Source organism: Cynocephalus volans, chromosome 9, assembly GCF_027409185.1.
Source record: "Cynocephalus volans isolate mCynVol1 chromosome 9, mCynVol1.pri, whole genome shotgun sequence".
Lineage (NCBI taxonomy): Eukaryota > Metazoa > Chordata > Mammalia > Dermoptera > Cynocephalidae > Cynocephalus > Cynocephalus volans.
The window spans coordinates 87,867,690-87,884,869 of record NC_084468.1 but is presented as its reverse complement, the minus strand read 5'-3'; the positions used below and the strand labels follow the sequence as shown (position 1 = coordinate 87,884,869).

Sequence of the window (17,180 nt, the reverse complement as noted above, 5' to 3'; positions counted from 1 at the left end):
GAGTCTTAGAAAAGCACCCCAGAATGGATGGAAACTAACAAAAATGTACTTAGAGAAGGAAAGTACAAGAGCAAACTTCATTTCCATAAACATTTGATAAGTACCTACCCTGTGCAGGACACTCAGGATTCCAAGATGCATTAAACATATTTTCCTTGAAGGAATTGCAGTCTGGTTAGAGAGAGTAATGTGTAAACAGATAATATCAATAAAATAAGATAAATTATAAAATAATGGGTCAAGATTGCAGGGGAAACTAGATATTGTGGTGAGTTTAAATGAATAAAATGTATATTTTTTAAAACTGCACTTAGGTAAAATGACAAAAGAATATGGCCCTTTCTGAAAGTTAGTATGTGAGTGGCATGATTTAATGTTTACTTGAACTTAATACAGGTCACAGCTTTAAATGCAAAATTCCCAATGCTGCAGACAAAAGTAAAATAAAAATGTTCATACACTCATGTAAATAGTGTCTATATACTTAAGTAAATTTATAGTGTACAATTTATTCCTCCTCATAGTTTTCCTCCTTTCTTTCTCTTGTTTTCATTACTTGCCTTTATATACAATTTTCGAGTTATATTCCACGTCTCAAGGAGATTACAATATGGGGAAGGAGAGACAAAATGGAAATATAAAGAAAATAAACTTTTACTGGGTTAAAATTAACTAAAGAAGAATTGTAAGAACTTGAGTTATAATAATAGTCTAGAACTTAAGTTATAAGAATAGTTGTTAAGAACTTGATATATTTTAAAATACGCAGGAGATCGATGGACATTTTTTGCTTTATCTAGATTCTAGATATTTCAAACAGTAGCAGAGTTTGCTACTGTTATCTTTTTCATGAATAGTGTTATTATTTAAAAGTTAATATGATGGCAGAGACTTTTTCCCTTAAGGAAAAATACTAACCAGATGGAATCTAAATCTTAAAAATCAGCATACATTTTTCAGTAGTTGCCTTTCACCATATTCCTTTTATTCCTCATAAGAAAGACTCATTAGTATTAATGCAGTAATACTCCCCTGTTAACAAATTTCCATTTTTGCCAAGTCCATTTATCAATATTTATAGTATAGACAATAAAGACGTGACATGTTGTATAGAACAAGAACATGTAGACCTACCTACATATGATTGTAATTATATATTAATTCACTGAGCAAATATATATATTGAGTACCTACTGTGTGCCAGGTACTGTAGCTAAAAACACCTGCACATTTCAATGGTACATTTATACTTCACAATTAAACATTACCAAGATTAAATTGGAGCTGTCTTCACTTCTAGTGAGCTCTCTTTGTCTACCCTCACAATCACTTGCATAGAATGATATATGAAGGGTCTCCCAAAAGTTCATGGGAAGATTTCATATTATCTTTTAATTCCATTTTTCCACAAACTTTTTGAAGTACTCATATTTTGTGACTTACTCTGCTTTAAAATAATTAGTTTCAATCATGTGCTGTGGTCATCATCAATTGCTTTTAAGTTTGTTAATTCCAATCATAGCAGTGTGTGTCTTTCACGGCCCTTGGAAGAATTCTTTTTCTTTCTAAGCAGACCTCAGACCACTGACCACTGAAATCTCACTCTGACACCCTTAAGTCTTATGTCAGTCCTGTGGAGAAATAATAGAAATAATTTTGCCCTACTTGAGTGCAGTGAGGGACCTGGTCAGGAGAATCTGGCCTGCTTTTGCTGTTGGAACAGATGAGCTGATGTCCCTAACTTTTCTCAACTAACTTCACTAGTCTAGTCTGGTCAGTTTAACCATCAAGTTCTTTCTCTTTCTGAACACCATTTCTTCTGCTTTAAGTCATTTCTGCTAACTACATTGACAATAAGATCAGTGTTTTCAAATTTTTAGGCAAAATTTACACACAGACTAATTAAAAATGTTTAATACATATTAAAAGTCCTATGTGCCTATACATAACTATTATCAGTTTGGGAGTGAGCAGAAAGAGGTGAAGTTATTGCTGAATAATTATTAGGGAAGGTAGATTGCCATTCCTTTGTTTCCTATCTCTTGGACTTTGCTTAACAGTTAGTGTGTGACTTTTTCCCCTGCCTTTCTTTTTCTCTTCTTTAAAATTTGTTGATTTATTCCCCTTAGCCAAACTAAAGAGATACACTCATTCAATCCCCTGCTTTATTTCTCTGCTGTATATATGTATGGGGAGGAGGAGGAGAGAGATGAGGAGAGGTGGAAAGAAAAGATCCCTCTGCCTAGTTGGGCATTGCAGGCATGTGATAGCGGTGCAGGCCCTGGTTTCCATCAGGAACACCCAAATTTTACAGAAAAAATGCCTAGAGTAACTGAAGAAGAGAAACTAAGTTTAACAAAGAAAAGCATATCCATCTAAAGATAGATGATTGGGAAGAAGCTAGTTCTTTGCGGGGGGGAGGAATATTAGGTTCTATTTTGACCCTTTTTGAGTAGTTTTCTCCTTTCTATGGGGTGATGCTTTAAGAACCCTGGATGCCTTTCCATTAGATTTGGAAACTATCGGGCATAAAATGTAGAAAGGACACCCAGAATTCTCTAGCATTAGTATAATGCTGTCTGCTAGCACTTAAATAAATGGGAGTTTAAGAGCATGTACAGTATAAACGTTAAGGGCTTTAGGAACCTGAATCTAAAAAGGGTCAAAGTTAATGCTGATAGGTACTGTCCTCTCATTTCATAGCTATGACTGCAAAACATGATCAAATCTCATAAATTTGCCCTTTAAGAGAAAAGCCACAGAAATAAAATTTTTAATTAAAAATATATTTAACTTAGGATATTATACATTTTGGGCTGAGAAATCAGTAGGAGTCCCAACACTTTATTTAACATGACACAAAAACTATGGATTTCTTCAAAGATTCTCAATGAACAGCTTGCAATTCTTTGACTTCCTTTGGGAATACAGTTTATTGATAACGTACCTTGAAGGTTTTTTTTTTTTTTTTTTTGGTAATATTCTTTCCAGCCTTCGGATAAAGTTTCCAGTATTCCCACCCTGTCCTTCCTGTGTGCAGCCTGCAGAGTCTATCTCTGTCAGGGGCTGGCCCTCTCCTCCTGTGTACCAGGTTCCTTGTTTGTTGACTGCAGAGGTGAAAGCAGGAGTCACAAGACATCAAAGCTCTTCCTTAAGTCTCTTATTCTAAGTGAGGCTGTCTCTTGATGAGTCTTTTATCAAGCCCTTCTCAACATTTTGTTCCATATCCAATATTAATTGAAAAGTTAAAAGTAATAATGGTTCCTTTATAATCCACGACTATCATTTTATCTTATCATTTCTTAGTGTCTGTAGGATCTATAGCAAATAGGGATTCTCCTCATTTCCTTCAGGATCTGTTAACTCCTTTTTTCTATTTAATGATGATGATGGTGAAGATGACAGCTATTAACACTAATGTAATAAGTTAGGCATCATTCTAAGTTGTTTATGTGTATTAACTCTTTAATTTACTTATTTTACCTTTTTGGCCAACAAAAATTTATAATTATTAACTGTGACTTATTTTTAAGTTTACGAGGCAACTTATAAAACAACCTTTTGATATAGGTACTATTATTATTCCTATTTTACATATGAAGTGAGTAAGAGTAAGTTTAAAGCCTAAATTTATACAGCTACCCAAGGAACAGAGCCTGGATTCAAACTATTGTGTTCTCAGGCTCTTGAACTTTTCACAACCTGTGATTGTAATACTTGAAATATTTTTTATTGAAACAACATGATGCCTTAAAACACACACACACACACACACACAAATAAGCAAATATAATATAATATACTTTAGTTTGTTCTGTTAAATATACTGTAAAATAAACAGATTTTGCACTCTTATTTAGCCATGAAAGTCAATGCAAGTGAAATAATTTCATTTTACTCCTCTAACCTTAGTCTACTCCAAGAAATTATGTTTCACCTTGTTAAAGATTTAGGTGTATCTGAGCAGACAAAAATTCATTTGGCTCACACAGGCTTCTCCTGGGAATCATGTCATGATTCTCTTCTCCTTAGCTCTGCCTTACATCTGATCTAGAAAAAGGTTTTCTGTTTTAAATTGGCCTATGGTCTTTTATGGTGAAAGTAAAATATAAAACTTCTGTTATCTTGTAAAGTTTGGAAGCAGTTTAATGCCAGCGAATGCCTTTTGGTGATCTAATTTAGTTGTATTGGGGTCTCTTCTTCCTTTTTCCATTTCTGATTTTGGATGATAAAAGGATAGTCTGGTTTCAATTTAGGGTTATTATTCACTGGAACATTTTAGAGAAGAAAGAAATCCAAGTAGATGTATCTCATTTGGTGGTTAGTCCTCATTAATTAAGAAGATTCATTTCAGAACAAGGATTGGTAAGTGATTCCAAAGTGAAGGAAAAAGCTGACAGAAATCAAGCAATCTTTATCACAAAAATTTCTTTATTGTTCATTATTATAATAAGGAAGTCTAGAATAACAGTAAGCATTAGAAACCTAATGATAGTTTCCTGAGTTAGAAATATTTTTGTCTGGAACTTTCTTTTAGGTCCTAAGATCATAGACTCTGAGATCACTTTTTTAAAAATACAAATTATGTTTGAGACTATGATATGTGATAAGTCTGGCTAACAAGGAGGAGTTGTGAAGGTGAAATTGAAATCCTGTAGGATAAGAAAGTAAAGAAAAAATAATAAAACTAGTGCACTTCAAGCCAAATATAGTTTCAGGCTGCACTGGAAAGACTTAATACTAAATTAGAATTTATGTGTCTGCTTTCATCTAAAGAGCAAACCACATGGTAGAACTTTTATCCTTTATCCACATTTTTGCCTTATCCTAATGTTAACCACAAGCAAGTGAATATGGGATCAGAGCAGTTTTTTTGCATGCCTCTATGAAACCACCTAAATTGTAAACAAGAAAATTATTTAACATAGTGTGCTTTGAATTATTAGATAGTAATTCATACCTAATATCACAGGTTCCAGAGAGTCCCCTATTTATTTCTGTCTAGATTTAAATAGTCGTGCAGAACTTTTTAAAATGCAAAATTGGGAATTGGTGGAACTAACAAGGCATTTTATTAGTCCTTAAGGAATGCCTCTGTAAAACTTTCCACCAAAACCGTATTTATTTGCCGTGATGAATGTTAGACCTAGCAAAAAGCATTTGACACTAATAACTCTTTTGCAAAAATGCCTTGGGATCCTAAACATAAAGGGATTACCCCCCAAATCAAGTAACTTTTCAGCAAATATTCACAGCATTCAAATGTTATTGGTTAGTTAAAAAATCTAAATGGAGTGAATAAATTAATTTCATCTTAGAAAGTCATCTCTGCTTTGTGCATCCGGCAGCACATATTCTAAGAACCATTAGCTTAGAGCTCTTCTTATGGCTCTAATTATTATTTGAGTGACTCATTTTAGCACCCTGTATTACAAATCCTTAAAAAAAATTTATGTCCTGTAATAATTGATAGGTTAGGGGAATATATTAAATTCTAAAATAAGACATAGAAAAAAATGTTTAGACATACAAAAAAAGCACTCTGAGGAGCACAGTGGTGACATGATGATCCTTGCTTTGTCAACATCCAAGCATAACCTGAAGTTGGTAAGCAGAGGAGTAACATGATAAAATCAATATTGAGAAAAAGCAAATGCTTTTTCCAAATATTTGGAAAAATGCTTAGAAAGTGAACAAAGGATGAGTTGGGATATAATTTAGGAACTTAATAAAGTATCTCAACGTTGCAATGACTAGATCGGAACAATATAGTGTTAAGAAAAAACTAAAAAGGGAGCTCTTCAAAGAGCTTTCCAAGGACTTACAACTGTAGAATCAACAAGACTTCGACAAAGGGGCAAGGGAGAGAAAAGCTGCTTTTGATGATTAAACCTAGGTGCTTAGGAGCATGATAACATTTATGGGAAAACTCATCAGTTTCAGGAGAAAGATGGGTTTCCTTACAGACATGAGGCTGAGTAAAGCTGACATTTGGAAATGCCCAAACAAAATTTGGAAATGGGAAAGAATTGGAAAATTGGGAAAGAAATCTGGGCTGGTGACAGGGGCTTGGAACTAAACCATAACTGCATCTATTAACAGTGAAATACACCTCCGAAGTTCATGTGGAAGGAAATATCAGAAAATTGAGGACTGATCCTTAAAATTAATCCATCTTGATGAATCTGGAGAAGACAGACAAGCAAGTGAAGGAGAAAGTAGTAGTGATCAGGGAGAGAGCACAGGAACTAGGACTGAGTAGCAGTTCAGGCAGTAGCTACTTGAAAATATTTGTGCTCAGTGCAGAAAAATTAATGTGAGATATAAATCTGGCCAGAAAATGAAATATTAGGACCATGACTTTGATTATCAGGTATCAGATTGTTGAAAGAGGACAATATCAAAATTTATTTTATTTTTATAATATCACAAAAAGAAAATTTAAATCATTGAAAAAAGCAAAAAATTAAATAAAATTCAGAATACCTCAATTTTAATATAGTGTATTTTAATTTTATATGTTATTTTTATTTCTATTATGAAAAATGAATATTCACAGACCTTTTTTACTATGTATTTAATGATGAACAAAACATATGTGATCTCTGCCTTCATCAAGCTTAGAGTCAAGTAGAACAAGAATTAAACCAATTTTTTAAGCATGTTAATCATAGACAGGATTTAGAAATTTGAGAGAGGGAGCATGAACTGGGATAAGATGTGTGATAACTAGAGGAAGAACATGCAGGATATCTTGTCTTCTACTTCTGGAAAGGCAAATAAAAATAATTTTATGTATTTTGCTGCTTTAGAAAATACAGCCGTGTGAGAAATCTACATAATATTTTCTCCAGGAAATTATATATAAGGGTAGATTCAGTTTGCCAGTTTTAACTTTTCTTATCTTTTTATAATAACTGGGTTTGCATGCTGTAATTAGGGAAGGGAAAAAGTAAGTCATATGTAAAAAGATAGGTTATTCAATATTTCATAATAGAGTTTGTAATTTCTTCACTGGATTTTGTTAATTATCTTCCCAGTTTATTATTGATTTTTTTTTCAGTTGCCTAATATTTTAATGTCTAATTTAGAAATGAAATTATAGTGACAAAAATGAAATTATTTTTGTCACTATAAATTTATTCTTTATACTTATAGTATATATGCTTTTTAAATTATGCTTACACCCTAAAAAAGGAAACAAATTGTTATATCTACTGTATCATTAAAAATGAAAAATGCTTGAAAAAATATATGGGCATTTACTAGGTAATGGGGTATTATTCCCATCATATTTAAGGCAATTGACCTTTTGGGGTCTTTACTATCAAACAAGGTACCTACTTAACTGTCATATTTTAATTAGTATTGCCAAGTCTGGCCTATCATATTTGGTTACAATAATTAAAATTCTTTTAGGTTACTAATTAAAATGATGCAGTAATACAGGCATCAAAAGTACTGCCTTCACTTCATATCGTACTGCCATGACTCTGCACAAATGTGTTTCTTAATTACCTGGCATAATTTTCACACTGCATGGAAGCTCAGACTCTGCAGAATAAACTAAATGTTAAACTAACAAAGACGGACAAACAAACAAAACCAGTTATATCCTCATTGCAGCTAATTGATTGCATAATTTCCACTATTGGCCAGAATATTATGCTCACACTAAGATAATACTCCAGAAAGTACTCCAGGTTTTATACTATATTTCCACATACAGTATTCTAAACATATGTAACATAATGTATGGTATTTTACAGCTTTAAAAATAACTGATTTTGTAGCATTAGAGCCTGTCTTCCACTAATGACGACATTAGCCAAATTATCCTAAACATTAGCTATTTAATATCTAAGCATGTATTTGTAGAATTTATTTGAGAAGGCAAACCATTTTGCATAATAAGAAGGGAAAATAGCATGTGACTCTATAAACCTTAATGTGTTATTTGAAAGGCATCCTCTCTTTCCTCAATGAAGGCAAAACTTTGTGTGTGTGTATATATATATATATTAGAAAAACTTCTGACAAACAGGGTTGAGATAATTGTCATGTGAAAGAGTCATCCTTCATAGAGGAAACTGGTGGGTAATGTCAGCTTGCTGAAAACTGATGCCATAAGAAAATAAAATACACTCTTCTCATTTTTATGACAGAGCTGTTGTGATTCTTTGTCCTAATGAATTTATAGGTTCAGGTTCTCAGCTTGAAGACTGTACTTTTCTGAGAATAATTAATAGTACTTGCCCACGGTAGCACAAACAGTAAATGGGACAGCTGGGACTCAAACTTAGGTCTTTTATTCCAGAGCATAAGTTCTTCACCACTGTGTTGTTCTGGCTCTCACTTGCCAATTTATTTGTATGTTTTAAAGGAAGTAGATGACCAAATATTTATGATCTGAAGCTTCACAGTAGGGCCAGAACACTTTAAGGCCCTTGGCCCCTGAACAGTACCTCTCCAGACATTTCAAATGTTTGCCTCAGCTGCTACTCTTTACTATTCCCCTGTGGCTGACTAACACATTTTTGACTGGCACATCCCTTTCTTCTGATAAGATGATGATATATTTAGGTGCTGTTGAAGTTTCATGGCCTGGCAACCTTTCTGCCTCTGTAAGTTGCTTATGCATGCCTGCGCACTGATCACTGGCCAGAACCTAATGGTCATTGCCCTACTTCTCGTTCTTGGGAAAAACCCTACTGAATCTCCCATGTAAGTGACAAAACACCCTGCCTGGGTCATGAATAGCATCAGAAGACCTTTCAGTGATGTCGTTTCAGATACAATACATGGCAGCACCTTAGACATTCTCCACTGTCAGATGACGGAGGTGCATTACTTCTTTCTGACTGTTTTTTATTGTGCTGTCAAGTGGTACTCAATTAACTTCCTATCTAAGGTATATCACATGGGACAAACTAATATTTTACTGTGTTTGACCACTTCCCCCTTCAATCTGTACAATTTCAGAGATGACATTTAAAAATCACTCAAGTATTTGATAAATTTATAAATCCATGAGTCAAGAATTATGTTTTCGTCTGAATGCATTCTTCTAGCACTTAACATACATGCACAATTACGTCCTTAATAATTACCTTTTAAAACTGTTATGTCCTCATCCATATCCAGAGCAACCCTTGATAGATTAGACATCCAGGCATTATGATTTCTTCCCTTTTAAATAATAAGTCTACATTATTATTAACTTGACAGTTGTTATTTCATTCCATTTTGTTTTTATTTTCTGTTATCAATTTATAAAATTGATGTGTTTCTGGCATGGTAAAGAGGGTTGATCCAAGTAGGATTTCACAGGCTATTAGTTTCTTCTTTAGTAAATATAAAGAAACCAAAATGTTCCTGTAAGGCATATGCTGAATATATATGATAGTTTCCTGAAAAAAAATCAGTGGAAGGTTCCTAATCTACTATAAAGTCTTTAATTTTCACTCAAGTTAGAATTATGCTTATAGTCAATTTCTGTGACTGTTAAACAGATGGAACACAACATCTCAGAGAATGAAAGTACATGAAACCAAATTAGAGTTTGGAAATAAAAGTTACTTTTAACTAAATAGGAAATCACCAAATAATGACAGTAATTGGTCATTTGGGAGTAGTCTGTACATTTTTAAAACTTCCTATCCAAAGAATTCAGTTATATTTTATGACAAGAGAGATGGGGGTGTGCGGGGGGCACATACTCTAGGCTATACTGGCTTTCTTTAAAATCCATTACTCAGGAGAGACTTTGTATTTTAAAAAATTATATTTTAAAGGATCTTCTGTTGCTTTTAAAATGGGATATAAGACAAAATGGCCTTATGCCACATATCACACCATTGCAGGCTGTTTTACACGATGAGATTTTAGTTGAGTTAAAAAACATATGGAAGAAATTCAGAATGTGGTTTGGTGTGATTTGGAGTGAGTGGCCATTATGTCCCAATTTTATCATGTCTGTTTGGGTAATGTAGTGGAATTAGAATCCAACTTAGAAAAGTGTTCTAAATATTTTAGGTTGTGATCCTCAAAAAGATGAATTTTTACAGGGATTTTTTTCATCTGTTGTCCTGAAGGTGTTTTTCCTCTGCCTAAGAGTAACCTACATAAGCATGCACATGGCTTTTGTGTGAAGAGCAGCATCTAACAATCTCTTTGAATTCCATCTAACCAGCTGTGACCCCAAGAAGATAAGCAATGCAGGATTCTCAAGTTCATGGCTAGTCAAAGAGATCTTCCAACTGTCAGCTCTACAGACTGAAAAAATCTAATTCTTGATAGAACAGCAGTCTTCCAGCTGGAATTATTTCTGCTTCTGGGGTTACTCAAAGACATGTCAAGGGGAGTTTCAAGAGAATCTATTTTCATATGCTCAAGCCTCTGTATGTGATCAGCCTGAGAACATACCTGAGCTGGAAGCTGGAGGCCTCATTGCAGCGTCTCCTTTCCCACCTCCTCCTCAATTGCCCCTCTCCCATCTTAACAGAAAGTGTAGGTCTCGCTAGACACAGTCACTGTGAACAGTGCCTTGAGAGGTAGAAACCTCTAGGATACTAAAGAAGGATACATTGGAAAAACTTAGTGTTTAGGAAGTCTCCTTAAACAAGGCAGTGTAACTCTCCTCTTATCCCTATCATTAAGAGATGCATGACAGTAAAATTTTATTTCTGTGCATTTTATACATTTATAAATATCCATCATGTATTTGTGCTAACTCAATTGTGAACTAATAATAATTGTGATATTTATTCAAAAGGAATTTTTGAACATTTAGGACCTGTTGTCTCAGGAAATTTTTAAAAATATATTTAATTTAAATTTCTAAACATGTATTTGACAGCAAAATCTAACATAGTGATAAAAATATTTTAACGTCCAAATATATAGTGCACTAGAGTAAAATTGCGGAAATTGAAATGGAAATACAATTTCAAAGAAAAAAAGAATAATATAAAATTTCTAAATATCAATGAAGATATTCATGGATTTTTATCTTTAAATGGATGATAGAGGGGAATCAAATTGCTATGTTATTTATATGCCATTGGTAACAGAGTTATGTATCAGTTTCATTTTTAAATGACAGTGCTTACGATATTATATTATTTACAACTATTTAAACTTGGAGGTGGGAATAGTATTCTTTGGGGGATATTCTTTTGTAGTTGCATGAGTGATAATTGGAAAGGATACAGTTTTGAAGCCATTCTATCATAGTAAACACAGTGCTTCTAGTGCCATTCCTAAATCAAGGACTCATGAGCCTGGTGGTGTAGGAAAATGTAGTGAAGCACTCATCACAACTCACAGCTGAGGGCAAAACTGGGTGGTGTCTAAGTAACTTCTTTTCTTTTCTTTTTTTTTTTTTTTTTTTTTTAGTGTTTATATCATACTTTTTATTTCTAAAGAGAACTTTGTATTCTTAATACAAATTTACTAATTTTTATAGTCCATCAAGGAGGAAAATAGTGGTAAACTATTAGTCATAATTTTCTAGCAAACTCTAGGAATGTGATTATTTTAAACTGAGTACATTTTTGTCAGGTGACTGAAGTTTGTCTTTTTACAGGTAACACATTTTTAGTTTAAATACATTTTAGCTGTGACTGTTTCTCACGTGTTTACCCTGTTTCTACTTACTGAACAGACCTTGATGAAAATATTTTATTATTTCCCTGATAAGCAAGGGTTGTTTTTAACACTGTCTTCTGTGCCATAATACAAGGATGCCTAAGTGACTTATAAAGTCTCTTTGCCATATACTAAGTGATGTATCTTAAGTTTTTATCTGCTTTTTTTTTTAACTTCTCAATATACATTGTAGTCGACCTTCATGACCCTTTACCTGTTCCTCTTCTGTCCTCCCTCTCCGCCCCCCCATCATATCTGTTCACTTGTCTTAAAAAGTTCAAGGAATTGTGATTGTTCTCTTTGTTGGGATATAGAAGCTCAAGGTTTATTGTTGTTAAACTAGGTCAGGAAAGAAAGGACAAGGAAGATAAAGTTTAGCTATTGTAGCACATGGTTTACCTCAAATTTGAGACATGCATTCTCCCAAATAAGATAGTCTATATATTCATCATTTTCACCATCATCTATAAAAAGCTATAAAGACCAATTATGCAAGTTTTATAGAGGCTTCTGAAGTCCTTTTCTGTCTTTTGCATTATATCTTGTATTTGGAGGTGTTGATTTTGGGTGGAACCCACATCCATTTTTATCTTCAATATAACACAATGAAAGATATTTTTTATTTCAACAGTTTATGCTTCATTCTATCAGTAGCTTTTATTCAAATTCAGTAATTGCTCTATTTGGCAAGAAATAAAATCTGAAGGCATGTCCAAACTCTGCTTAATAATAATGATCCATGATAATATTTTACTTTCAAATAGAATAGTTTTTGTAGAGCTAAACTTTGTTAACTTTTGACAAATTTGGAAAAATGGTCAGTGGTAAAAAAATTTATTATTTTCTTAGAATTTGAATTAAAAATGTAAAGAAATTTGAAGTCTACTAGCAAGATGTAGTTCTTGAAATATATCTTTCCTTTGAAAAAGTATAAACTTTTAGTGTAAATATACTCTTTTTTACATAAAATTTCATTTAAATGCATATTCTATGGATATACTTTTATTAGTTAAAAGTACTTTAAAGAAAGAAGCCTAAGTAATAGGAAAAGTGAAGCCAATATAATTATGAGGTAGAAAAGTTCTGCTAGTTTTTCCATTGAAGAGAAAATAATTCAATAACAATAACAATTTTAAAAAGCAGAAGCCTTTTTACTTTCTATTTATAAGTTGAGTATAAAAAGTTCATGAAGCTGGTCCTCTTTATTTCTTACAGCTGTAAAAATGTATTGAAACAAATTAGAATCTGTTGGATCAGACTTATAAGACAAAATCTCACCAGTCCAGTTTTCTCCTGGGGCTGGCTGGAGAAGGGGTGGGAAAATGTGTAGATGCAGTGACAACTTTTTTCATTGCTTCCCTCATCCCCCGTATCACAGCAAGGAAGGTCTGTGCTGTTAAATGTTTAACAGCCCATCCTTCAGGGGGAAAGTCACCCTGGTTTGTAGTATCATTTGCAGATTTCCATAGTATAAATTCTCCCCCCACGGCCAATTTAAAGCTACCAACATGAAGTTACTGAATACAGAGTTAAGAAAAAACTCACTGAGTATACTGCACTAGCTGACAAAAGCCAGCTCCAACACACCACTGCCAATTGCACTGTAATATTTGTCACACTCTATTGTAGTCGTTCATGCGAACTCCTAAAGTAGAGGCTGTGCCTTATTCATTTCTCTTGCTAGCACATAGCAAGCTATAGATTATAGGATTCACATGAATTCTGGATGGATGGATAGATGATAGATTTGGATAATAAGTTGTATTCTACATAGTGCTTTCTGCACACCCCTAATTCAGGTAAATGTGAGGAGTTTATAGTAGTAGCTCAACGGTGGTAACTGTGAGCTGATGAAAGAGCCAGTGTCTGTGATGTGTGCAGATATGGCATGTGGTTAGACTCTCTCTTCACCTTCTCACTTGCCCCCTGGGCTTGTGGTGCAGCTGCTGTTTTCCAAGTCTCTTCAGAGGCTGAAATCCACCCAGTGGGGAGACAGCACTCACTCAGTAGGCCACTTGGCATAGATACCTTTAAAACTTCATGAGAAGTAAGCAAGGTGCTAAGTGAAGGGCAGGAAGGGCACGTGTTAAAAGCAAATCTATAAAGATTCCCTTGGTCTATATATCAACCTCCCCCACTTTGAAGAAAATTGAGCGTGCAGGGTTACTTAGATGCTGGAAACAGTAACATAATTCCTCAGGCCTAAGAGAAAATCAGAACTGAAAGATCAGATCAGAAAGTCAAAAAGAAAGGCTGAAAAAAGAAATGATAATTATTTGAATGGAAACACAAAATGAAATTCTACTTAAAATTACATTTTTTTAACATATGAAATATTGCCTTTCAGTTTTGGATGACCAAGTTGAAATGTCATTATATTATTTCCAACGAAAATAGTTACCACAGTTTTTATGTAAAAGATATTTTATGTATTTTCATTATTGAATATACTGAATTTTAATTTGAGTCACTGTGATACATTTCACAACTTAAACAGAGCAGTGACAGAATGTTTAGTATGACATTATATTCGCATGTTGCAGTTAGTAAAATTCTGAAAAACATGAAATTTTCCTTGATCTTGCCATTGAATTTTGGACTGTGAGGATTTGCAATGGAACATAAGTTTTTGAATAAGAGTTTTAATGATCTCTGGAAAATACCAAAAACCAGAAATAGCAATACTAAGTATACAAGAACATTTACTTCTGAAGTTAATTCTATTCTGCTATTATTCAGCTCCTTTAAATTCGATTACATATTAATCCAGATATTTCATTTGGATATTCTAAATTTTTGTGAGATTACACATATGTAGTATGAGTTTAAATTTGATTTAATTATTTGGAAAATACCGAAGGTGATCCCCACAATAAAACATTTAGAGACTGAGTTTTAATGTCTCTTCCATCTGTGGTCAAGTTATTTGACTTTTTGAGTAAATATATCCTAGTTTTATAAAATAGGGTAATAAAACTTTTTCCCTAGGTTATTGAGAAATTTTAAAAAGCATTTTTTCCATTAGGAAAAACTCTGTAATATTCTGTGATTCACCATTTGTTGGGAGCACAACTATGTATACATAAGGAAGGAAATTTATTATGTGCTCTCCAATAATTCATTTGATCTAAAAATATAAGGAATGGTATACTGGCTCTATCGGAATGTTTATTTTACATTTACAATTTAGTTTTTATCTGAGTATTTTCTGAGCATCAGCTTACACTTAACTGAGAAGCCCAACTCTACATAATTTATTTCCCTTCTTTCCCAACTTAGTTTCTTACTTTTCATTGCTCTCATCGTGGTTTTTACAAATGCCTTATTGGATGTTTTCCGTGAGATTATTATTATTATATATTTTTTACTTATTTGATTTTATGTTTTTTCCCTTCTCACGTCTCTTAAACATATGCAATTTTATTTCTAGACATTTCAACCATACCTTGCTTCTAAATATAGTCATCATTTTTGAAACGCTCCCACACTTTCCATTCTTTGTGTCATTGGATTGATTTCATGATCTGGCTGTATTTATTGGAAAGGGTCAGATTCTTTTCCCTAACTCAGCACATCATGACTTCTGAGTTGATTGGGTCAGTTGGGGTGGGGAATAGTAAACAGAGTAGTAATAGCACAATGTTAGACTGAAAGCAGCATTGAACTGAATATTTGAAAAAATATATATGTATAAGGAGACTGGTTGCCATCCACTTTTTTTTTTTTAAACAAATGTCCTTTCGTAGCCTGTTGATCATTAATCATCTAAATTCTAACCACAGAGAATTCAGACTTTTAGATGGTCTCCAGGGCAGAATTTGTTGTATCAAGAATTTTAATTACAAATCATAGGTAATAAATACTATTGGAAATTCCTAATAAGGTTTGAGACAGGGATCCTACAGAGACCCCATTTTCCCTTCCATTGTTCTGGTCGTTAGTGTTATAATTCAAGGAGCCAATAGTGAGTGAGAACCATAGTCCTGCTTGATTATCACAATGACTAGATTGGTGAGTGGCTTTCTCCCTAAAGGATTTAAACTTATTCCACCCATTTGTGGGCAGAATAACTGGCACTAGTAAGTCCTGCCCATTGGATTTGTTGGGAGGTACTTGCCAAGGGGAGGTACTTGATTGCCACAAGGGAGGGCAAAGATGTGGGCTGCTTTCAGGTCAGAAGGAGGGTGGGAGGAAACCAGCTTGCTCACTGGTAGCACCTTCTGGGGAACACCCATGTGCCTGTGAGATGGATGTGCATGAACATCATCTCTGGAAATTAACCCACCCAGGTGAGAAAATGGCCCATTATGTGTTCACCTTCTTGGGCTAGAGAGAAAGGCAGAAGCCTTTTCTCAAGACATTTCAAAATCGTGTGTATTGGTGCAAGTTTTCTTTGTTGTAGGAATCTTGGGGTGGTTATCCTTTTTACCTCCAATTATAAAAATTTTAAGGAGAGGTGTATTTCTATGTTTTACACTTTTCCAAATATGCCTTGGGAATTGAAGAAAAAGTAAAATGGATTTATTAAAAATCATATCATATTAAAAATGATTAAAAAACAAAAATGTTCACCTACAGTAACAATAACCTAGGTAGACTGATTTTTTTTTTTTAATTTGGAAAATGTAATAAGTGGTAAAACTCACCCAGACAGAGCCATACATACATTTTTTATGTAATACTTAAATACAAATCATGTGTCACTGTCTCTTGCTAAGTTCAATTTAACAGTTTTCCCCTTTTCCTCTAGAACTCATGAGCCAACCAGAAGATCAAAGAGTATTAAGTTTAAAAAAAAATCTTTTGTGACCAATAAATATTATAAATGATGTTTGAAGGAATGTAGAGAGTATAAGAATGTAAGAGACTTCCTAGTTTGATCACTTTAAGTGAGGACTTTTGAAAAAGTAGTTTCCTGAAGCAGTCTTCCCCACATGGAGACTGAAAATGAGCAGAAGATGCTGATGACTCCCTTAATCCTTTCTGCCAACGCTTGCTCTCTCTGTACAAACAAAGGAGAAGGGGAACTCAATCAGAAGAGAGAGTAGGAACCCACCCCGGTCCGCTGAGTGATTTTTCAGTTAGCTTCTTACCCACCCACCATGGGAAATCTCCAAAGTTGCTCTTTGGCATTACGGGGACCTCTCAAGAATCACAACCTAGTATTAGTGGCCAAAAGCACAGATTTTCAGATTTGATTCAGACAAACCCTGTTAAGGAGAAAAAAACTGATTTTTCTTACTTCAGTCTGTTGTATAAGTAAATTTGTAAAATAATTACTCCGACTACTAAACTCCCTGTTTTCAAATATAGGAGCAACAGCGGCAGCACGGAAGGAGGTAATAAGAAACAAGATCCGAGCAATAGGCAAAATGGCCAGAGTGTTCTCGGTTCTCAGGTGAGATCATTTTTCCTCTATTTCTGTTTTGAAGTTAATTATGTGTCACTTAATGAATACTTTAATACTTTTAACTGGTAATTTAAATATTTTACTAGAAAAATATTTGCCTTTCTTAGTTATTTTTTCCTTT

General features: G+C 33.7%; 1 protein-coding gene across 2 annotated transcripts in view; it reads left to right on the top strand.

The window, feature by feature from the left end:
• PPP3CA (protein phosphatase 3 catalytic subunit alpha) overlaps positions 1-17,180 on the top strand; it is a 294,575-nt gene that overhangs the window by 264,878 nt on the left and 12,517 nt on the right. For both annotated transcript variants that reach the window (XM_063107899.1, XM_063107898.1), the window contains exon 11: positions 16,963-17,047. In XM_063107899.1, coding sequence (XP_062963969.1) covers positions 16,963-17,047 — 85 coding nt within the window. The remainder of the gene's footprint in view (positions 1-16,962; positions 17,048-17,180) is intronic.